Source organism: Sminthopsis crassicaudata, chromosome 1 (assembly GCF_048593235.1).
Source record: "Sminthopsis crassicaudata isolate SCR6 chromosome 1, ASM4859323v1, whole genome shotgun sequence".
Taxonomy (NCBI): Eukaryota; Metazoa; Chordata; class Mammalia; order Dasyuromorphia; family Dasyuridae; genus Sminthopsis; species Sminthopsis crassicaudata.
The window spans coordinates 74,777,639-74,801,992 of NC_133617.1; the positions used below are offsets into that span (position 1 = coordinate 74,777,639).

The 24,354-nt window shown below is 37.6% G+C and overlaps 1 protein-coding gene and 1 long non-coding RNA gene across 2 annotated transcripts; both read right to left on the bottom strand.

Annotated features, from left to right (window-relative positions):
* Positions 1–1,176: 1,176 nt before the first annotated feature.
* LOC141552374 (uncharacterized) lies at positions 1,177–8,248 on the bottom strand. Its single transcript, XR_012485173.1, has 3 exons — positions 6,875–8,248; positions 6,017–6,180; positions 1,177–3,427 (listed from the first exon to the last, which is right to left on the bottom strand). It is a non-coding gene; the product is annotated as an uncharacterized LOC141552374 (long non-coding RNA).
* Positions 8,249–10,987: 2,739 nt separating this feature from the next.
* Positions 10,988–18,120, bottom strand: LOC141552385 (myelin-oligodendrocyte glycoprotein-like). The gene is made up of 3 exons (XM_074284664.1): positions 17,773–18,120; positions 11,766–11,858; positions 10,988–11,409 (listed from the first exon to the last, which is right to left on the bottom strand). Exons 2-3 carry the CDS (start codon positions 11,854–11,856, stop codon positions 10,991–10,993), a joined length of 510 nt encoding a protein of 169 aa, XP_074140765.1. The 5' UTR covers positions 11,857–11,858; positions 17,773–18,120; the 3' UTR covers positions 10,988–10,990.
* Between the last annotated feature and the right edge of the window lie 6,234 nt (positions 18,121–24,354).

Genomic DNA, 24,354 nt, shown 5'->3' on the forward strand with positions numbered 1-24,354 from the left:
TTCACAATTCCAACAACAGAGCATTAGTGTTTTAACTTTCCCATATCTCCTCCAACATTTTTCAATTTCCCTTTCGATAATATTACACAACCTGATAGGTGTATTGTACTTCAGAATTGTTTTAATTTCCCTTTCTTTGATCAATAGTAATGTGGAGCATTTTTATATGATTATAGATATCTTCAATTACATTGTCTGAAAATTGCTTGTTCATATCTTGTCCATTTATCAATTGAGGGATGGCTCTTATTTCTATAAATTTAGTTAAATTTTCTATATATTTGAGAAATGATGTCTATCAGAATATCTTGCTGTAAATTTTTTCACAGTAACTATTACCAATTATGTATTTCCCTCCATTCTACTTTCCCCCATTTATTCTATTCTTCCTCCTTTCACCTTGTCCATTCTCAAAAGTATTTTGCTTCTGACTTTTAGCTTCTCCAATCTGCCCTTACTTCTATCAGTCCTCCCAATTCTTTTATTCCTCCTCTCCACTACTTTCCTTTTTTTAATTTTTAAATTTTTTTATTAATTTTATAATTTTTTATAGTACATATGCATGAGTAATTTTTTTTACAACACTATCCCTTGTATTCATTTTTCCAAATTTTCCCCTCCCTCCCTTTACTCCCTCCCCTAGATGACAGGCAATCCCATACGTATTAAATGTGTTACAGTATAACCTAGATACAATATATGTGTGTAAATCCAATTTTCTTGTTGCACGGTAAGAATTGGATTCCGAAGGTATAAATAACCTGGGTAGATAGACAGTAGTGCTAACAATTTACATTCAATTCCCAGTATTCCTTCTCTGGATGTAGCTATTTCTGTCCATCATTGATCAACTGGAAGTGAGCTGGATCTTCTTTATGTTGAAGATTTCCACTTCCATCAGAATACATCTTCATACAGTATTGTTGTTGAAGTATATTGTGACCTCCTGGTTCTGCTCATTTCACTCAGCATCAGTTGATTTAAGTCTCTCCAAACCTCTCTGTATTCCTCCTGCTGGTCATTTCTTACAGAGCAATAATATTCCATAACATTCATATACCATAATTTACCCAACCATTCTCCAATTGATGGACATCCATTCATCTTCCAGTTTCTAGCCACTACAAAAAGGGCTGCCACAAACATTTTGGCACATACAGGTCCCTTTCCCATCTTTAGTATTTCTTTGGGATATAAGCCCAGAGTAGCAATGCTGGATCAAAGGGTATGCACAGTTTGATAACTTTTGGGGCATAATTCCAGATTGCTCTCCAGAATGGCTGGATTCTTTCACAACTCCACCAACAATGCATCAGTGTCCCAGTTTTCCCACATCCCCTCCAACATTCATCATTATCTTTTCCTGTCATCTTAACTAATCTGACAGGTGTGTAGTGGTATCTCGGAGTTGTCTTAATTTGCATTTCTCTGATCAGTAGTTATTTGGAACACTCTTTCATATGAGTGGATATAGTTTCAATTTCATCATCTGAAAATTGTCTGTTCATATCCTTTGACACTACTTTCCTCTATGGTAAGATGGATTACTAGAACAACTGAATGTGTATTTAATTCCCTCTTTGAGACAATTCCAACAAGATTAAGGTTCATGGAATCCCTCAGCCCCTTCCCCTATCTTTACCCTCACAGTAAAATCTCTTTTGGGTGTCATTTATGTCAGAAAATTTCTCTATTTTGCCTCTCCTTCCCCCCTTTCTCCCAATGTATTCTTCTTTCTAACCCTTTAATGTTATTGCCTTTGATAAGCATCCCATCAAGTTCAAATCAACTGTGCTTTCTGTTTATGAATACTCCTTCTAACTATCCTAATAATCTGAAAGATTTTAGGAATTACAAGTATCAGTTTCCCATATATGAATATAAACACTTCAATGTTATTGAATTCCTTATGATTTCTCTCTCCTTTTTACCTTTTATAGTTCTTTAAGTCTTTATTTGAAAGACAAATTTTCTATTCACCTCTGATCTTTTCATCAGGAATGTTTCAAAGTCCTTTGTTTCATTCAATGAATATCTCTTTTCCCCTGAAGGATTAATCTAAGTTTTGCTGGGTAGGTAACCTCTTTTGTCCTTCAGAGCATCATATTTCAAGACCTCTGAATTTCTTCCTGTAGAAATTGTGACATCTTGTGTCATCATTACTCTGATTCCACAATACTTGACTACTGACAATATTTTCTCCTTGATCTGAGAACTTTGGAATTTGGCTATAATATGCCTTGCCATTTTTATTTTGGGATTTCTTTCAGGAGGTGATAGCTGGATCATTTCCATTTCTATCTTTCCCTCAGGTCCTAGAATATCACAGCAGTTTTCCTTGATAATTCCTTGAAAGATGACATCCAGGCCTTTTTTTTTCCCCTGAGGCTGGGGTTAAGTGACTTGCTCAGGGTCACACAGCTAGGAAGTGTTAAATGTCTGAGACCAGATTTGAACTCGGGTCATCCTGAATTCAAGGCTGGTGCTCTATCCACTACACCACTGCCCCCTCCCTTTTTTTTTAAATCATGGTTTTCAAGTATCCAATAATTCTTAAATTATCTCTCCTAGATCTATTTTCAAGGTCTATTGTTTTTCTGATGACATATTTAACACTTTATTATATTTTTAATTCTTTTGACTTTGTTTTTCTGTTTCTTGATGTGTCATAAAGTCACTAATATCCACTTGCCCAATTCTAAATTTTTAAAAAATTATCTTCCTAATGGAGCTTTTGTAACTCCTCTTCATTTGGCCAATCCTGCTTTTTAAGGAGTCCTTCTCTTCAGTGAATTTTATACCTTTTTCTAACTGGCCAATCTTACTTTTTAAGGCACTCTTCTCGTCATTAGATTTTTGTACTTCTTTTACCATTTGACATATTCTGGTTTTTTAAGATTTTCTTCAGTGGTGTGTGTGAGTGTTTATCTCCTTTATCAAGTTGTTCACTCTTCATGATTTTCTTGCATCACTCATTTTTCTTCCCAATTTTTTCTCTACCCCCTTAATTCATTTTAATTTTTTAAAACTCTTCCCTTGATTGGGGACAATTTGTGTTTTTCTATGGAGCTTTGGATGTAGAAGTCCTTGAAAATTCCAACATGGGAAACTTAATCTAAGATCAGAAAAGAATAAACAGAAAAAAGGCAGAGTTGGCCATGTGATCAGGGAGGCTAGGTGAGGAATAGTAATCACTTCTTCCCATTTTGACTTTCTCAGTACAATATGAAATAGCTCTCATGCTTTAAAACTAGAATTGAATAAAATCAGAGAGATGATTAAATTGCTCTTTTTCATCTGTTGAGTGATAACCTCTTCTGATTCAGCAGTCAAAGAACACCTGTCCTCATTTGCCAATGCAAGTCCTTCGGTTTTGAATCATCCATAGCTTTTTGCAACACAGATCGCAAAACTTCCATCTGGTCCCCTAGAAACAGGAATAATTAATGAAGATGCTACATGATGGGAGGTGAGAATTAACAGGACCTTATTTGCCTGGCTATTAGCTAATGTTGTAGAAATGATTGAAATAAATAGGGAGCACAAACCTAAATAAAAGTTATCCAGAGTGGAGAGGAAGAAAGGGTATTAGTTAGGAACAGAAAACAGGACAGACTGCAACCTGCAGGTGAGTGAATCTGATGGGTCTCACATACTCCTTCATACATTTCTTCTCTATATTCCAGCTAAACTAGATGATCACCTACTCTCTGAACCTGACACTGTCTCTCTCAGGGCCAAAACCTTACACAATCTGTCCCCTATGGCTAGGATGCATCTTTTTCTCCTCTATGGCTCTCATAATCATTGTCTTTTTTTAAAGCTCAGTTCAAGTATCAGTATTCTGTGCGACACCTCTCTAAATTTTTAAAGAATTATTTTCCTGGGGCAGCTAGGTGGCACAGTGGAAAGAGCACCAGCCTTGAATTCAGGAGGACCAGAGTTCAAATCTGGTCTCAGACACTTAACAATTCCTAGCTGTGTGACCCTGGGCAAGTCACTTAACCCCAGCCTCAGCGGAAAAAAAAAAAAAAAAAAAAGAATTATTTTCCTAATGGAGCTTTTGTACCTTCTCTTCATTTGGCCAATTCTTGGTGTCCTTCTCTTCAGTGAATTTTATGCCTTTTTCTAAGGCAGTCTTCTCGTCATTAGATTTTTGTACTTCTTTTACCATTTGACATATTCTGGTTTTTAAGTGGTGTGTGTGTGTGCTCGTTCTCCCTCTCAAATTGCCTTTTATCTGTGTGATAGCAGAATGGGTCAAAGTATTCTGCCTTTCTTGACATAAGTGAAGCCATATTAGAATATGTCCCTATTTTGGTATAAATGGGTAGTTACAATAGACTCCTGCTTTTTTTTTCTTTCTTGACTCCCGATCTTTGGCAAGACCAACAAAGAAACAGAATCTGACTTTCTTTGGATGGTTGAAGTCAACAAACACCAGCATATTAGGAAATCTGCCTCTTCCCTAAAAGACAATAAATTGACTCCAAGGCCAGTAGCTGCCTATATTTTAGAAAGATCATTTTATTAACTGAGTGGAGGATGGCCTGCAAAGGGTGAAAAGAGTTGTAGAGACTAATCAGCAGGTAACTGCAATAGTTCTGTTGTGAGATAATCAGAGCCTGTTTCAGAAGAGTGGTGCTGACTGGAGATAAGAAGTTATATAGGACAGATGTTATGAATGTAAAATAGACAAATATTAGCAACAGATCAGATATGCTAGTGGTGAGAGGAATGAAAGAGAAAAAAGGAGATGAGGATGACAGTTTGTGAGGTAGGAAGACTAGGAAGATGGTGGTATCTTCCACAGTGATAGGGGAGTTAGAAAGAAGGAAGGATTTAGGGGCAAAGATAGTTAAATTTTAGACATTTTGAGATTAAGATGTCTACATAACAAACACTTTCAGATGTCCAAAACACAAATGGAGATGAGAAACTGGGGGTGAACAGGTTAGGGCTGAATAATCAAATTTGAGAATCACTAGCATAGAAATAATAATTGAATTCATATGACCTGATGACATCATCAAATGCAATAGTAAACACGAAGGAGAAAAAGTGAAGGGCCTAGAACAGACCATGTGAGATATACATAGTTCCTGGGCATGGTCTGAATGAAGGTATAGCAAATGGGAACTGATAAGGAAGTCCTGATAGGTAACAGGAGAACCAGGAAAATGTGCCTTAAAAATGAAGAAAGTATACAATATCAAATAGATGAAAATGAGTGATGGTCTCAAAGGTTGCAGAGAGATAAAGAAAGATGAGAATTGAAAAAAAAATTGGATTTATCAATTGAAAGGACATTAGTAACTTTAGAATATGCAGTTCCAGTTGAATTATAAAATCAGAATCCAGATTATAGAAATAAGAAGAGAATGAAAGGAAAAGGTGTGGAGACATTTCTTGTAAATGACCTTTTCAAAGGTTTTAAAGACAAAAGGAGGAAAAATATGGAATAATTACTAATGGGAATGAATAGATCAAGTGAGAATTGTTTAAGGATAGGGGAGACATGAGCATGTTTATAGGCTATAGGAGGTAGCCAATAGACAGGAAAAGATTGGAGATCAGTGAGAAAATGATGATCAGAGGAGATAATACACTGGATGAAACAGGATGGAATAGGAGAATTCACATGTGCATGAAGAAGGGTTGGCCTTGGCAAAGAGAAAGCCACTTTAGTATATGAGATAGGGGTTAAGGAAGAGATAGTAGCAAAAAGCATGTGAGTTGTTAAGGAGGGAAGAAAATGGGAAGAAAAGTAGAATGGGCTCTCTTGACTTCCCTCTATTGTTCTCTTCCCAACCTAGTCTGAGGCTGTCCAGGACCTTCCTCATACTTCCAAGGCTCCCACCAAGTCTATTGTTATAAGTCTCCCCTTCCCTTTCAAACTCTTTCATGTGGAACCACCTTCAACTCAGAATTAATGCCTGTTGGTTTGTCCCTCACTAGATGATTACAAAGATAACTGCTTCTCATTGCATGAAATGCAGACCCTGCCTGAAATTACCTGATTGTCAGCTCCTTGATCTGACTGGGTGTTGTGATGGTGCCATTGTTGACAGACATAATTTATTTGAAGTGCAATGGGAATGATATTTGTCACTGTCAGTAAAACGATTTGTACCATAAATTTCCATTCTTTCCCAAATGAAGTTTCATCAAAAAGAAATCCTGCATATGAAAAAGGACCTATAAGCTCATGTTGAGGAGAAACAAGATAAATATTCCCAGTTCTCCTGGGGAAGGATGGCTGGGACTATCCATTTCTGATGCCTTAATATTCCCGGACCCTCAAACCTTTCCAAATGCAATACAAATGTGTCTTATGCACCACACTCTATTTTAATTAATCCATACTCAGAAGGGGTCCAGGTCTCTATACTTTAAGTATTGACATAGAAGAGGACAAGGGAGCACTCAAGCTTACATAGAAACTGGTCACATTTAAGGGGTCAAAACTGTGTGGTCATCAGGAGACTTGGATCCGTTTTTTAAAAAAGAAAGGGAAAAATTCAGTCTGGATTATAAAGAAAATGGACTACACTCAGAATTTAGGCAAAATTCAGAATGATGGTTGCATATGGACTGCAGAGCACAAAGAATAGTGTGGACATTGGGACGCAGTTACAGGTAAAGGAAATACATGGACACAAATGAAACACAGATACACAAGTGAAAAATACTCAAGGTTGAGGCCTGATAAGTAAATACATGTTATGATACTATACAGAAACCCATTTACTATACTGAACAAAGAGAGGTAAGATTTGTACGATGCTTAAAAGACACTCAGATTCTAGCTGCTTAGAGATTTTATTATTATTTCATGATTCTACCATATTGCTGCCCACCTTTCCCTTCTTACCTCTGCATCTGTGCCGTATCCATAAGTAATAAAGAGCCATTTCAACTTCCAATGAAGTAATAAGAACCAGAATCCCACCAATCTCTCCGATCCAGGGACTTGACCTGCGAAAATATACTGCCAGAAACCCCCAACCTTGAGAGATGTCTGTGATCTTGTTTTCTCTGAACTTTGCACTCCTTAATACTTTTCTATCCCATCACTCTGACATGATGCTAATTTCCATTATTCCTAATAATGATTTTATCTTAACCAGTTCAATATTAAATTGTTGTCTTGTTCTCAAAATAAAATTCACTTTCAAACTTCCTCTCAAGAATGTTACTATAGTCTAGCTACACAGATTCAAGATTGTAAAGTAATCCATTTGCCAATTGCCAAATTTTGTTAATTCAACTTTTAATATGTCTTACATTATAAGTCTCCTCTGCTCACATGATGACTTTCAACTATAGGATTCAGTCAAGTCTTGTTTGGATTATTATAACGATTTCTCAATTGGTCTTATTTCAAATCTTTCCTCTCTCCATTATCCACTAAGCTGCCAAAGTGATTTTGCTAAAGCAGGTCTGTGTCTTTTTTCTGCACAAAAAACTCCAGTGACTCCTATTGCCTCTAGGTTCAGATATAAACTATTTTGTCTGGTCTTTTAGACACCTGAACATCCTGACCCTACATTCTACATGACTTCTCTTCAAACCTTGTAAAGTATCACACAGTCACATCCCTACTATTCTATCCAGTCCATTTTCCAACTCTATGCCTTTATACAGGCTGTAACTTTTGCCTGCAATGCATTCCCTCTGAAATTTTGCCTCTTAGAATCTCTAGTTGTTGTTTTTCTCAAATGTCAATTCAATTGCCATATGACATCTAACAGATGCTGGTGCCTCCCCTAATTATCTTGTTTTTATTTGTTTAGATTTATAGATGCTTTTTGTCTCCTCTACTAGGATGTAAGCTCCTTAAGGGTAAGGCTTTGTCCCTTTTCTCTTTACATTCTTTGTAGAGTACCTTGTATACAATGGTACTTAATAAATACTTCTTATTTCTTGATTGGCTGATTCAAGTATGATAAATTTAAGCTAAATTGTACTAGTCTCTGTCTTTCCTCCTCTTCTTCTGTCCTCCCCTTTCCTTGCTTCTTCCCAAGACAAGAATTACCTCTAGCCTACCCTCAATTCTAACTCCATTCTTCCTTCAAGATCCATCTCAGGGGTGACATCCTTATTGAAACATTTCTTGACCCCTTCTTATCACCAAGTTATTTCTCCCTGTTCAGATTTCTTACATTATATTATACATATCTTCCCTTTGTACTTATCTCAGTTTTGTATCCATGGCTCACTCTCAAAGATTTTTAGCTCTTTGAGGACAAGTAGAAAGTTATGAAAATATCAACTTCTTTCTTTGATCCATAGTTCACAAGAAATGGTAAGGCAGCTCTTTGAAGTGCTAGTAAATTTAAACATTTTCTAAATATTTGAAAAGTCAAAGATGGTATCTTACCCAGGGAAAGGGTTGGAAACTGAGGGAGAGGAAGGAAATAGGTTTTTTGTAATCTCCAAAAGCCTAGTACATGACTTTTGTACAGTAAGTTGACCAAGATATGATGAAGGAATGGTTGGAGAAAGAAGGCCATGAATAGGAGGGAATAGCTCTTCTCAGAGGTCCCCAGAAGAATGTAGAGGAGAGGATGGAATAGGGAACAGGACTCATGTGGTCACATAACTACAGAGGTAGTTGGAAGAAGCAGGGTTCTGTGGGTAGACATTGAAGAATATAGAACATAAAGTGTCCTGAGGGAATGATGGATAATTCCTGGCAAACGAAGAGTGCCTAAGTAAAAATCAGTCTCCCATAACTCTGGGTTCAAAATCCTTGTGCTCTCCCTGACCAGATATACCTGAAGAGTCGAATAGGAAGCCCTTACCCCAGTTTCCCCTCATAGTTACCTTGGTATCGTAGCATCAACAACAAAAAGACTGCATATATGATAACCCAAAACACAATGAGAAACAAAAAGTATATTGGTGGCAAAGTCTGTGACACAGTTTCTCCACCTAAAACACAATTGCACATAAGTCTCAGAACCAGAGCAGTAATGAACCAATCCTTACATCATCTTCCCTTCCTACCTCCCACTCTAAAACCCCAACAGAGGAAAGAGCAAACCCAGATCTAGGGCCAAATGCTGGGCCTTTCTGGCCTCTGCTGCTCCCTGCTGCAGTTTTATAGTCCACACTATACCTCCTTCCCCTTTCACCAATAATATTGCCATGCCTATATCCTCATTTTCCAATCCCAGCTCAGGCCACATCACCTGGTTTTAGCCCCACTTATTTGAGAGAAATATCATCAAGTTGCTCTGATTTTACTAGGGATTATAAATAGAAAGAGAGGCCAGTTTGTGTACTTTGGGATGGATGTTACCTTCACAGGATCTCTGAGTTGGAAGGCAATGGAGACAACTGTCTTGTTCAACACATATTTTAATAAAAATCTCACTAAGATTTTTCCATACAAGAGATCTTCCAGTTTTGCTTAAAGTCTCACAGGGAGAGGTAGTCAATTAACTCTTACAGGAGTCCTCTTCACTTTGGTATTATTCTAATTGCTAGGTAGTTTTTCACACATCAGGCCTAAACTTGCTCTTCTGAACATGATGTACAAAAGGAATCACTTTTTGTGAACCTCTGAATGAGAAGAGGGATCTTCAATTGTCTTTCACACAGAGCCAGCCTTAAACTGAGAAGATATGGTCATGTCATTATTTCTGCCTCTAGTGTAAGCATTTTTCTACTTTCAGGTAAAGCATCTTCAAGATGGCAATCAAAAAGTACCATCAGAGCATCTGGGGGCTGCAGTCCTTGCAAGGATTTGCCAGCAGCCAGAAAGGAAAAAGCAAAGCCCCAAGAACTTAGTGCAGTTCTTTAGCAAACTTAGCCATTTCTAGGCTAAGCTATATCTGGAAGTCAAGGTAAAAACTTCCATTGGTTTGAGTCTACTTTCCCTGCCATCCCCAGGGACTAGAGTGGTGTAGGAAAGAGTGTGCCACAAGGAGGAAATATTTGTAATTCTGTTTTTGTAAAAGGATTTGTAATCCTTTGTAAAGGTAGTTGATGTTAGTATATTAGATAGAACTGGAGTGCTAATCACTGGAAGCTAAAAATGTAAGAATCACAACAGTTTGGTGGCTTTGAAAGCATTAGAGAAGGATCACTCAAATGTACTTTAGTCTCTCTCTTTTTTTTTCCCCCCTGAGGCTGGGGTTAAGTGACTTGCCCAGGGTCACACAGCTAGGAAGTGTTAAGTGTCTGAGACCAGATTTGAACTTGGGTCCTCCTGAATTCAGGGGTGGTGCTCCATCCACTGCACCACTTAGCTGCCCCAGACTTTAGTCTCTTGAAAGGAAATATAGCCAGCCTCCCTCTCGAAGACTGAGATGGGAAAATTGCTACATATTTATCATAAAATCATAGAATTAAACCTAAAACAGATAAACAAGGCTGTCAAGCCCAATCTTTTCCTATTACAAATGATGAAATATATAGAAAATCAAAATGATTTATCCAGATTTACACAGATAGCAAAAATGGAAAAATGGATTAGAATTGTTCCACTTGTCCCTTTAGTTCAGAATTAGTACCAATGAGTGAAAACATCCAAGAAAATTGATTTAAGTTTGATGTCAGAAAAAAATCTTGTTGATTATTTTTTTTTTTTTTTGCTAAGGCAATTGGGGTTAAGTGACTTGCCCAGGGTCACACAGCTAGGACGTATTAAATGTCTGAGGTCAAATTTGAACTCACGTCCTCTTGACTTCAGGGCTGTTGTTGATTAAAATTTATGCAGAACAGAAAAGGGCCTCTTCCTCTAGGGAGGCAGAAGGACTTCTTATTAGAAGGCTTTAAGCAAAGGCTTGAAGCTATATCAAATTCAACATGCATTTTTAAGCATCATCTCTCTGCAAGGTACCAGTCTAGGGGTCAAGGATACAGGCCAAATAAAAATAGGCACCCTCAGAGCTTGTAAAGAAAGATTTCTTGTTCAGAAAGGCATGGGAGTCACATGACCACTTAGTTCCCTTCCAACTAGGAAATGTTGTGACTATCTTTATAACAGAGCTGGGAAGACATCTCTCCTCCCTCCATACATGTTCATAAACATGTCCAATACAGGCCTCGGCTCACCTCTGACCTTCAGCTCCATATTAGCATCCTCTTGGTGAAAACCATCTTCAAAGAGACACGTGTACCTTCCTGCATCTAAGAATCTCACGTCTCGTATCTTCAGGGTCACATTCCCATGTGTGATAGGATCTTTCACCAGTTCTGTCCTCCCTTGGTAATCAGGGGCCTGGTCTCCAAACTGATCCTTCCCATCTCGATAGTGATGTACCACCCGAGTGAATTGCAACCAGACCACCTCCATGTGCTGAGCACTCTGAGGTGGAGACAGGTAACATGATAATTCTGCCTCTCCCCCAAGTGAGGCCTGGATGGGTCCTGCCGGTCCAATCACTGAGAACTGTCCTGTTCAATCAGGCAGGAAGAAGAGACAAAAAAAATCAAAGAAAAGAACAGCAGAAAATGGGAATTTATATAAGGTTTATGTGAAAAGGGTATGAAGGACAATATTAAAACAGGATTGGCAGGTGGGGGGGAAGGGAAGTAAAGTAGAGAGTAAGAGAGGATGGGGAAAATGTAAAAGGAACATCTGATGAAGGGAGCAGTGTGTCAAGACAGTGAGAAAACAATAAAGAAGAAGAAAATTGAGAAAATGGTTTTGGAGGCTTCAAAGGAGAGATAGAATCTGTATATGTCCCACCCTCAGTGTTTAGAACTCCATTTCTACCCCCCAAGAATCAAAATGAAGTGAATACACTTACCTGAGGTCATTGTTGGTTTCTTGAGGAGGAAGATGAAGGCAATCACTACATTAGAGAGAAAGAAGCCTGAGAGATCAAGACTCTCCATCATACCTGGAAAGGACACAGGAAGAAGAAGATATTAATAATTGATGTGAATCTGGGCATGGGATGGTAAATGACTATAATAGAATGAATGGAGGCATTGTCTGTGATAAGAAACCAGGTAGTCCATGCCTAATTGTGATCACTATTTCTGACAAGAACACAGAAAAACTGTGACTGATATGAATCTTGGAGACCCTTGGCTATTGATGAGAACTAGATAAGGAATACCTAAATGAAATTAAGTTTAATTGAGGTCTGGTAGCAGGTTTGGGGTACAGGGAGTCAAATAGAGCTCCCCTGCAATCCCTTTGGATTTGGCGCAAGGATACAGAGTTAAATGAGGTCTAGTAGCTGTTAGGACCCTGGATATCTTAGAATCAGTCAGAGTCAGGATAAGCAAAAGTCTTTATTCTTTGTCTTTTGGGGTCACTGTCAGGGGATTGGATATAGGAATCTCCACACCTCCTTCCTCTCTCTCCACCACCCAAGAATGATCCTCCTTCCCCTACTCCACCTGCTGATCTCTCCTCCCTTCTCTCACGATACCCACGGATCGAGCCAGCATGGAGTTGAGTAGGGTCATCCTCCAAACATGTTAATAGAGAATTGTCCAATTGGTAATTAGCCTCAAGTGCTGGGTTACCTTGCATCTAGGTTAAATACATCTGCTCAGTTCTAGCCCTTTACAAGTAGCAGCGCAAGAGTCCTCTATAAAGGAATTTACAGACCTGAAAACCTAGATTGATAAAAGGTTTTATTATGTGGTTTGGAAGTAAGGTTAAAAGGTAGGAAGACACCAGAGCCAGGGTTGGCTCCGGGTGGACAGAAATCCTTGACATAACCAGCATAAGAATGCCATGTTTGGGATCTCTGCAAAGGGTGGACTCCAAATTGGCTCTTTTTATAATAAGGGGGCTTTAGATAATCTGAAAGGGCTCATAGGGCCCAGGTTGGCTTCTGGATTGAGTTCCAGCCAGGGTGAGAATTTGAATAGAATTCAATGGATTTTTAGATAAGGAGGAAACTGTTTCTGCTTGGGGTAAGGTCCCTTCCTTGAGGCAGAGTCCAAGGAGATTTTAAGAGTTTTGGGTTTTCCTCATCACTATGACTGGGACACAAGGGATCAGCAGCTATTAAAACAACATAGGATATTATCAATGTGATTATTATCAGTGACTTCTATCAGTCCTATGAAAGTCTCCACTTCAAAATGTGATTCCACTTCAAAGATTACCCCCAAGACCTATTTCAGTCTTGGACCCAGAACCAAATCTATGGCTTCATTCTTATGCCCAGACCCTTCTCCAGTATTCCAGAGGATTTTCTCAGATCACATAAACTTCAAATTTGAAACTCAATTCCCTTCTACATTCTCCTCGCAATGTTTCCTTCTCTTGCCTGCTCTGAGACAGCCCTCCTGAGCCTCACAGGACTAACCTCTCACCTGTTATAAGGTTGAACTTAAAGGAAAGATCTTAAATGGAATCATCTGTCTGCTTCAGAAAACCTCTCTACAGCTACTGATACTTGACTTGGATTCATTTTTCATCATTAAGCATAGTACCACCCTCTTTCTTTCCAGGCTAGTGATTCTGAAACCCTTTCATGCATTGTACAAACTCTGTTCTCCATCTCTTACTGCTGCCATCCTTAATGTCTTAACAATAACCACTAAATGTCCTGTGTGGGATCTACCGATTCTTTCTATTGTGCTCTCTGGAATGCTTGATCCCTACTTAACAAATCTGATTTCATTTCAATTTTGTTCTCTTCCTTGCTATATCTTCTGGCTCTCACTAAAATCTGAATCTCTTCTGATGGTACCATTTCCATAGCCACTGTTGTTACTATAGAGTGGAAGCTCACTCCTATTATTTCCCTGCCCCCTACACTGATATACATATTGAAAACTCTGAGGCAAGAAGGAGGATCAGGGGAATTAACATGTATTATATCCCAGTACATATATACAATTCCAATAATATTGGCCCTACACAATCCCGCTCATGTTTAAGTAATTACCATGCCTACCTATTGACTTGTGTTTTAGAACCTCAGATTAAAGAGACATTGAATTACTTACTATCAACATATCCTTCATTTGAGAGAAAAGCTAAAGGACACTTCCCAGTTCCTTACCTATGCCTGCAGATCATATGAAAGGAAAAAAGACAATATGATGTGAACACATTGTGAAGACTTTCACTAGTGAGATAGAGTTGTGTGGAGAAAACTTAGCATTCCCGGGACACAGAGTTAGGTGACTGAGGGAAGGCTAACCCTTATTAAGTTGTTGAGAGATTGGGAAGTTTGTTCTTTTACAAAATAGCCCCAGAAAAGAGAAGAAGATCTAGCAAGACTATTCACCACAACTATCTACTTCCCACAGGAGAGTTCAATAAATGGAGACAAGGGATGAACAATCACTTCAGTGAACACTGAGCAAAGAAGATCATCCAGCAGTTTAAAAAGAATGTTCAATTATAGCAAATGAAAATGATGTGTGCAATAACTTCTAATGGAGTCCAGTTCTTAACTTCTTAAACTGTGCCATTTGGGATCTTATAACTGACTGTGAGGGTCACAAAATTATCATTTATTATCAGTAAATGATTGATTTGTATGCCTATTTCATATAACTATATTCAGGGTCATGTAAACTTTCTTGGGAGAAAGAGGCCATGTGAGAAAATCATTTAAGAGGCACTACTATAAAGACTCCCAGAGTACAGATCCACCCCATAGAACACAATCACACAAAGAGGACAACCTATTTCATCATAGCATAGTTCTAATACTGAAGTAATGTATTCAGTTCACTGATTTAACTGGAATCTACCTTTGTCACTTTTCCCACTGATGCTAGTTCAGATCCTCGTGGGAATCACCCAACATTGGCAAGAATGTTTTTTGGGAGGAGAGAATCTCCTACCTACAAAGGTATAATTTAATTGTGAAGAAATGTCTTCCATTCATTAACGGGCACAATCCCCTGCCCAGCACAAGTGTAGACAAACAAGTCTGTAATGATGCTGATGATCAGCCATCTGATATCTCTGGTATAGAGAAAAAGAGATCAGTCACTCAGAAGAGAAATAGACCCACCAGAAAGTAAAGAGACAGATCAAGCTAAAAATGGTTACACACTTATTTAAGTGAGAATACAAGTTTGCCTATGAGAAGGGTGTCATTTATGTTTATATCCATTGCTACATGTATTAATTACTAAATTTTTGAGTAAGCGTGTTTATTATTTAACTCTCTTCTTCATGTCTTCTTCAACTGTCTTCTTTTTTGGGTAATATTCCTATTATAGAAATGCCTACTTGTTGTGATCATTTTTTGTATATAGATATACTACTGCTTAGTAGTAGTTGTACTCGTACTGTAGTCATTATCGTAGTTGTAGTTGTAGTCATAGTAAAAAAATTGGCAACAATTTATATACCACTCTAAGGTTTGGAAAGTAGTTTATATATGTTTTCTTATTTGATTCTCATAAGAATTGGGTGAGGCAGGTGCTATATTTATACCCATTTAGAGATAAAGAAATGAAGACCAAGAGAGGGTAACTCTCTTGCCCAAAGGTATTGCCCAGAGCCATAAGGTTAGCAAAGGTCTGAAGCAGAATTCAAGCTCAGGGCCTCTTGATGCCAAATCCAGCTTTCTGTCCACTATGTCATTCAACCTTTATTTTTTGTGTAAAAGTATATTGATAGAGTTATTTTTACAGCAAACATGGATTAATTTTTTATACCTAAATCACTTCAGTGTTTATTATTATTTGGATTGTGTTATGGATATGTGATAGATGTGAATATCCATCTTCTGTCAAGCTGGATGTTTTACATTCTGCTTATAAATTAACTATTATTTTTCACTAGATGCTTTAGTGTTATTCTATTGCATGTACTGTTAATTAACATTGATTTTTTTGTGTGTCTGAAAGCATTCTAATATGTCATGACAATACTCTTATTTTTTAAATCACTGGTATTAAGTTTCTCCTTTATAGTTACAGCTTTCTAACATATGATGGTTGATTTTTTTTTCCAAGGGGCAGCATTAAGTTTTATCCCAATGGAGTTATTTAGCCCCTTCTGCACCACTTCCACTTCATTAGTGTGTTTGCCAGTCCCCTGAAGGACAGTCCACTGATACTATCTGTGTAGAGAAATGTGACTCTTGATTAGTGGAATGATTTCTGAGAGAAAAAAGCAGAGAAGGGTATGAGCCAGTATTAGAAAAACTAACTGGAGAACTGGAGATCCTTTGAAGTCCCCTGTGAGTAATTGATTAGTGGAAAGATCAGACATGTATACAGAAAACACAAATTGAACCAGGAAATACAGAGAGAACATGTGAGGAATATAGAATAAAAAGAGCAAAAGGTTTCTGACCTGGGAGAGCAGAGAAGCCATGGTCCAGGGACACAGAGCAGCCCAGTTTGAATAAATGAATAAAATGTGTAGAGAATAAGAGGTTGTCAGACTAGAAAAGTGTCAGATTTTGGAGGACAATTCAATGCCAGATAGAGAAGGGAATACTTTGGTCCCTAGTCCATAGATCACTCAGAAATGACCTTCTAGCCCTTTGGAGGTCACTTTGTTTTGTGGACCTAGGAAAAAGACTACAAGAAGCAGAAAAATCCCCTCTAAACAAATCTTAAGAAAGAGCCATTCAGCATTTGCATGAATGTTTCTTGAAATGAGAAAATCTACTGCCTTTCATCATGGCATAGTTCTAATAGTGAAGTAATGTGTTCAATTCACTGGTTGAACTGGAATCTATCTTTGTCACTTTTTCCCAGTGCTCCTAGGTCTGACCCTCTTGGGAATTATCCAGTATTTGCAAGAATGTTTTAGGGAAGAGAGCATCTCCTACCTACAAAGGAAAAATTTAATTGTGAAGAAATGTCTTCCATTCATTAATTAAGCAGAAATCTCTTTGCCACTTTTCCCAATGTAGCTAGTTCTGACCTTCTTGGCTTGGGGCCAAGCATATCTTCTACTTTCTTTTCTACACAACAATCCTGCAATTATTTGAGGATACCCAACACTCTCTACCCCCTACCTAAGTTTCCTTTACTACAGGTAAAATTTAATTCAATTCAATAAATTCACATTCATTTACATTTAACAAGCATTTATTTAATGCTTATTAGTTCTAAACTTGGAAATTACAACTACAAATAAAAAGATAATTATTGCCCTCAACGAGTTTCTCTACTATTTCTTAGTCACTATTTGTTTAAAATTCCTGTGGAAATATTAGCCAAGTATTATGCTGGCCTGAGGATAGGAAGTTGAATATTCCTAATTCCTGAATCTCCACAACCTAGTCATCCTCTGCATGCTTTTCCATTTGGCTATGAACATCCTGAAATATAGCCCCCAGAACTAAAGCTGATGATCTAGATATTGTCTGAGCCAGGCAACTTACAATAACCCAAACCTTTCCTCTCCTTTAGGCACAATACCTCTCAATGTAGCTAGATACCATTTCAATCACTTGATAATATGTCTTTTATCCCATGTAATCCTTTCTGGCTACTTTATCACCCCAATTTTGTAATGTTCAGGTCACTTCCACTAGTCTACCCCATCCATATAGCACACCTACTCTACCCTACCACATTTATTTTGCATCATTCAGCCTTCTCTGTCTATGCTGGCCTGCAGTTATCTCCTCTGCCTCTCCCCCACACCTGTCATCCAACACATGAGAACCAGGGTGGTCAGAACAGTAGCTTAGGTTTAGAGACTATGCAAACCATATTTCTGGCATTATGCCAGACTGGGAAGGATCCTCATTCCCCAGGGTCTAAGGATCCAGAAAAAGAAAATCAGCGTGAGCTTAGGTGAGTTGGAGGCAGGGGTGGTAGAGGAAGAAGGAAGCTAAGGAAAGAAGTCAGACTTACCTTCCACCAGAGACTATGCTGAGTAACTGAGATTGCTGCTTGAGTATAGGGTCTCTGCTGAGTATCTTCTCTCTGTAGAAAGATTTCACCTGGATCCTATTGTGCTGGAAACAAGTCATGATATAGGAAGCAGATCGTTTTTTTTCCCTTGTTTCCTCTAGCCACTCCTCATGATCTCCTCCTATCCCTGGTAAGGTACGACCAAACATATTTCCTTTCAAAAAGGGAGATCCCCTAGAACAGATCCCAGAACTCTGCAGTTTCCATTCCACCTTCTGAACTTGCTCTACTATGCCTGTCCTTGGTGCATCAAGAGATGAATAAAATCAGGGCTGTCACTGTGAGATAATGCTCTTAATGGCAACGTAGAAGGATGGAATGTGGAAGGTATGGTCAGAAATGATTATTAGGAGAGGCATACCCAACTTCCCTGAGCTCTGCCCTCCTTCTAAGTCAGCAGGTTACAAGTATATCACAGGAAGGTAGCTCCCTGAGCAGCCAAAGATCATGAGGTTTATGGGACTATTTCCCCCCAGGTGACAATCGTGGCTTTTCCTTCTCTGAGAGATAGACAATAGGTATAACCTAAAAAGTATTACTGACTGAAATTGCAGGTGTTGAGTCACTCACCCCTTTCTGTCCTGTACTTAGTGTGTGGTTGACTTGCTTGTTCAGTACTCTGCAGCCCAGTCTCTGTTAAGAGGTGGTTCCCTTTTTTCACTTGCCTTGCCTGGCTAACAGATCCCTACCCTGGACATCAAAAAAAAAAAAAAAAAAAAAAAAGACAGAGATTATTTCTTAAATATCTCAATTTCATCCAAAATAGGAATGTAATTAAGTTATTTAAATTACAATAAGAATCAGCTGAGTAGTTTCTTACAAAAAAATGCTGAGAAGAAACAAATCATAATATGATTTAACGATATGATTACAACAGATTTCAGTAACTTATCCTTACATACACAATAGTCTGTGAGAGTAATATTGAAACCATATCAAAACAAAAAGTTCTGTTTTATTGTTCAGTCATTTTAGTTGTGCTCAGTTTTTGTGGTCACATTTGGGATTTTTTTTTCCTTTATGAATGAGAAATTGAGGCAAACAGGATTAATTGTATTGCTCAAGGTCACAGAGCTAATAAGTGTCTGAGGCCAGATTTGAACTCACAAAGATAAGTTTTCCTGACTGGAAGCCTGGCAATCTATCTACTTTGCCACCTAGCTATCCTTTAAGGCAGTTTGCAATACATTAAACAGGCATTTGACATTTTACCTCTGACATTGTCAGATCAAATGCCAAGTTTAGATCAGACAGCTTTCTAGTAGCATCTTCTCAGATGCAGAAAATGATCCCTTTTGACATCAAACTACTCACTAGAATTCAGAAGTTTCATATTTTTTACATGCAAGGTCCCAGCCACATGCACTATTGGGAAATTTATTTATCAAAATCAGAAGAGAATAAATACAAAAAAAGACAGAAGTAGCTTTGGCATCATGGATACATGGCAGCTGTATGAAAAACAAGGCAACTTCCCTTTCTTCAACCTGATTATCCTATTGCAACAACAAAAGGCCTTCAAGCTTCAAGGCTAAAATGGAAGAGAGAGTCAAGACTAGTAGTTTGCGCTTTGTGCATTTGATGAAGCATCATCTCTTCTGGCTGAGAAGTCATCTACTATTGCTAATTCTTCAGTGATCAATCATCCATGGCTGGATGAAGCACTGCCCCCAAGTTTCCTGTAGTCACCTAGAAACAGGAATAATTACTGAGCATGATACCTAGTGAAAAGTAGGGAATACAAAAAATCCCCTGTTCTATAGATATTGGCTAATGCTGGAAAAACTACTAAAATAAAAAGGAAATATAATCATGAGGTATAAAAACTGTCAGACAGAAGTGCTACAGAGGAAGGAACATGACAGTTGTTCAGAGTAAAATATCTTCCTCAGCTCTTTAGTGTCTTTTACCCCACATAGTCAATCTCTAGGTGTCTGATGATTATTGATATCTGTAGATTTTTACTAAGACTTAAAGGAAGCCAAGGGAGGCAGGAGATTAGATAAGGAGAGAGAGAATTCAAGGCAAGGGAGACAGTCAGTAGAAATTTCCAATGTCAGGAGATGGAGTGAAGAGTGCAAGGATCAGCTAGGGGGCCAGTGTCACAGGACTGCCAAGTACAGTGGAGAGGAATAAGACATAAGACTGGAAATGTAGGAAAGGGCCAAAATAAGAAAGGTTTTCAAAGCCAAACAGGATGATATGTTTGATACTGGAAATATTTGGTGACTTATATGTTCTAGAATGGAATACTAGGAGACTTGAGGGAGAACCAGCAGAACCAGGAGATCACAATATATTTCAACAATGCTGTATGAAGATGTATTCAATGGAAGTGGAAATCTTCAACATAAAGAAGATCCAATTCACATCCAGTTGATCAATGATGGACAGAAACAACTACACCCAGAGAAGGAACACTGGGAAGTGAATGTAAACTGTTAGCACTACTGTCTATCTGCCCAGGTTACTTATACCTTCAGAATCCAATACTTAACGTGCAACAAGAAAATTGGATTTACACACATATATTGTATCTAGGTTATACTGTAACACATGTAAAATGTATGGGATTGCCTGTCATCTAGGGGAGGGAGTAAAGGGAGGGAGGGGAAAATTTGGAAAAATGAATACAAGGGATAATGTTATTTAAAAATTACTCATGCATATATACTGTCAAAAATGTATAATTATAAAATTAATAAATATATATATATATATATATATATATATATATATATATATATATATAAGAGAGAGAGAATTGTCCAATTGGAAAAAAAAAAGAAAGAAAAACTGACTGACAACAACAGGCAAAAGGAAAAGCATCTAGAACATCTAAAGTATCAAAATCTGCAGAGAGATCTAGGATAAAGTTTGTTAAAAAGGCATCAGATTTGATGATTTTAAACTGCTAGTAATTTTGAAGAGACAAGTTTCATTTGAATGAGGGAGTTGAGAAGCCAGACTGTAGAGAGTTAGGAAGAGTGAGAGGAAAGGAAATAGGCTCCTACTATAGCTTTAGTCTCAAGGAACTTAGCCACAAAAGGGAGGAGAGAGATGACAACAGCAAGAAGAGATTGGAAGGATCAATTGGTGTTTATTTGAGAATGGAAGAAAGACATTTTCTTTCATAAGCAAAATCAGTAAGCAATATAGAGAGACTGAAGATGAATGAGGGATGATAGAGGAAGAAAGCTGCTGGAGGAGGCAGAATGGAATGGGATCACTTAATACGTGTAGAGGGTTTGCTTGGCAAGAAGAGCCACTTCTTTGTGTGATACAAGGGTGAAGAAGGAGATAAGTGGGAGGAAGCTTCTGAGGCATGTAAGACGACAAGGCAGGGAGATGAGAAATATCTTAACAATTGTTGGTTTTTTTTAATTTTTTTATTTATTTGAAAAAATAGAAAATAGAAAAAAGAAAACAAAAGGCTTCCCATGTGCAGAGGAAAATGAGAGGATTAAAAATATAAAGCAATAAGTTTCTATTTCAAAAAAGTTTTTTTAATGAATACTATACATTGTGTTCAGAGAAGTCCATCTGTTCCTTGTTTCCTTAGAGGATTACTTTTCTTCTCTCCTATGCACTTTTTACATTATTGTTTTTCTTCCTCTCCCACTAAGGCAAAAATTAAATATGTATACATATACATAGATATCTCTAATTATGCATTTATATATGGATCTATGTAAAATTGTATTATATTGCTTGTCCTCTGTTTTTCTGAAAGTGGATAATATCTTCTTTCATAAGCCCAAATATTTCTCTATTTTTCAAAATCCATCATCATTGTCTACACCACAGTAATATTCCAGCCTTATACTGGCTACTTTTAATAGTCTAAAACAATACTGATTAATATAGCTGACACACAATACAGTTTCCCTCCATTTCTCTTTTGATTATATCTATTTTAGCTTTAACTGTCTAAAATCATGATTACTATCCCTGTTTTTTTCACCTAATAAATTATTCTCATGCTCTTAATTATTATCTTTGTATCTCTTATTTCCTATCTCTCTTGATTCCTCTGCTTTACTTCTACCTGTTACCTTTTCCTCTATTACTTAACCTACTTCCACTCCAAGGATTCCTTCCTTAACCTTGCCATTAATCTATACATTTTATCCCATTCTCATTAAATTGACCATTTTATATCATTCCCACTAATCTAAACAATCTTCTATACTTCCCCCTTTTCCAATTCTCTCACTCTCTTTTTCTTTATAAATTTAAAAGGGTTTTATTCCCATCTAAATATATATGTTGTTCTCTCTTTAATCCTGATCTGATGTGAGTAGGGTTCCCTCTAAAAATCTCTTCCTTATCCTCTTCCCCTCTCTATATGCACTTACCCTTTCATTTCTTTCTGAATTTAGAAGATTTTATACCCTTTGAGATAAGTATATATATATTTCCCCTCTATAATCCATTCCCAATGATAGTAGGATTCCCATCCCTCCTTCCTTTGTGTTTTCTACACAATTTTGCTTTAGAATCACATCATACTCAGCTCTACCTTGATATTTCTTTCAAACTGTCCAATTACTAATGGCATAATAGGTATGTTATTTACATTTTCATATATAAAACAAACTATTTGTTCTTATTTCATCTCTAGTAATTAGTCTTAGTTATTTTCTCTATCTTTTTCTCCATCTTGTATGTCATAATTTCTATTAAGTTCCAGTCTTTTTGCAGCTAAATCTTTATTGAAAAAAATAGGTCAAGGAAGAGGAGGGTAAAGAAGGCACAAATTTGAATGCTGTTATTATAGACCACTGAAGCCACAAGTAAGGGGTGAAAGGAAAAACTAACCCAGCATATTGTTCAATTTCCAGTGCTTATACTTATAAGAAAATGGCCAAGAGTGGACATGTTGAGTAAAATCATTCTCTTTCTGGTTAACCTAAGATTTTTTCTTGCTCTTCGATTGCACAATTCTCAGGCATTATGGACTTTATCACCTAAATTAATCTATATGACTGCCTCAGACTACTGTTTTCTGAACTTGACTTGATAAATGGTATAAGAAAAATAAACATTTGACTTTTTTTATACTTTTGATTTCACTGTGTTCAGTAATTGCTAAATTATTATTCTTTGTCTCTGAACTTTGTTCAGAAATTCAGTTAGTCTGTAATGAGTCAAGTTTAGGAAACCAGTTGTCCTGTTAATCACTGTTCTATTCTTTCCCCAAGGAATTCTGCTATGCTTGAAAGATGCAGATGGACAACACGAATCAGTATTCCAAAATAATGACAATTAAGTGATCATTTAATAACTGAACACAAAGAGTAATTATTAGTGATTTAAAGTCAGCTCAAATGAGCTGCCTCAGGAATCTGTATTTCCATCCCACAACATCTTTAACTGATGACTTGAATAAATGTCTAGAAGGCAACAAAGTAGATGCCCACCAATAAAAAACAAATATAATGAAATGTTACTTTGTGTAAGAAGTGACAAATAGATGAATAGAGTGAATTTCAGAGGAAGAAAGAGGCCAAAGACACCAAAGGAGGGAGGGGATGTCCTGAGAAACTGACCTGTCTGTGAAGATCCAGGATTTCCTTCACACACACAAAAGATTTGATACAATTCCACAAATATCCACTTTCGTTCTTGTGTCCTGTTTTCTAGAGCTCCTAACTTGGGGTAACAAAACGTACTGTGCTTTCCAGAGCACCCACTCCAGGATGATTAAAATACACCTTCCTAGTGGAGAAGTGATGAGGAAGGACTCCTAAGGATGGGGTAAAAATGGAATCCCTTTATTTCAAGGACTTTCCCCTTTATATAATGTAACAAAAATAACACTGTGCATGTGGGATCACATAAACAACATGCATTGTATGTAATTTGCCACCTGGTATCACTCTTCCACCTAGTATCACTTTGCTTCAATCTCAATACAGGTTGTCACCACCCCCTGACTTCTCAGGAAGGCCAAGAGCCCTTAAGGGAAATGAGGAGCCGAGCCAGACATTGTCAGCAGGTTCGCTCTGGGCTGAAGGATCTTATACCTTACCCAGAGTTTCCCCACTGACTGTGACTCTCTCCATTTCATGTTGGAGGAGACAGCAGATTTAGATTTCTCTACATATCTGCCCTTTGAGATGTCTGAGTATGAAGAGGAATAACAAGATGTCAGACTTTAAAGGGACTTGATTGTGAAAGACAATTTAATACTAGTCAAACCCTACACAACAGGGATGGATAGTTTAGGGTATAAAAGATCTCCAGTTTGTTGGGTCTGGGGAGCATCCATACTTAGCTAAGGGGAGAATCATGGTGCTATTAAAGTAAGACATCCTATAATTCAGGATAAACTCTTTGCAAAGGCATCCTTACCTCCTTTTCTGTGCTGAGCTGAATTAAGGCTATGCTGGGTACCTGAAGTTGCTAAATTATGTATAGAGTTTCTTTTCTTTACACTTACAAGTTCTGCCTGGATGCCACCTGGGTTGGCAACCAGTCATGGCATGGGAGTCAAATCACTTGTCCACAGTTTCACTC

Excerpts from the sequence above, each read along its gene's own strand:
- LOC141552385 (XM_074284664.1), bottom strand. The coding sequence starts at position 11,856 with ATGATGGAGAGTCTTGATCTCTCAGGCTTCTTTCTCTCTAATGTAGTG. Across the intron at positions 11,410-11,765 it reads GAAACCAACAATGACCTCAG|GACAGTTCTCAGTGATTGGA; the intron begins GTAAGTGTATTC and ends CTGATTGAACAG.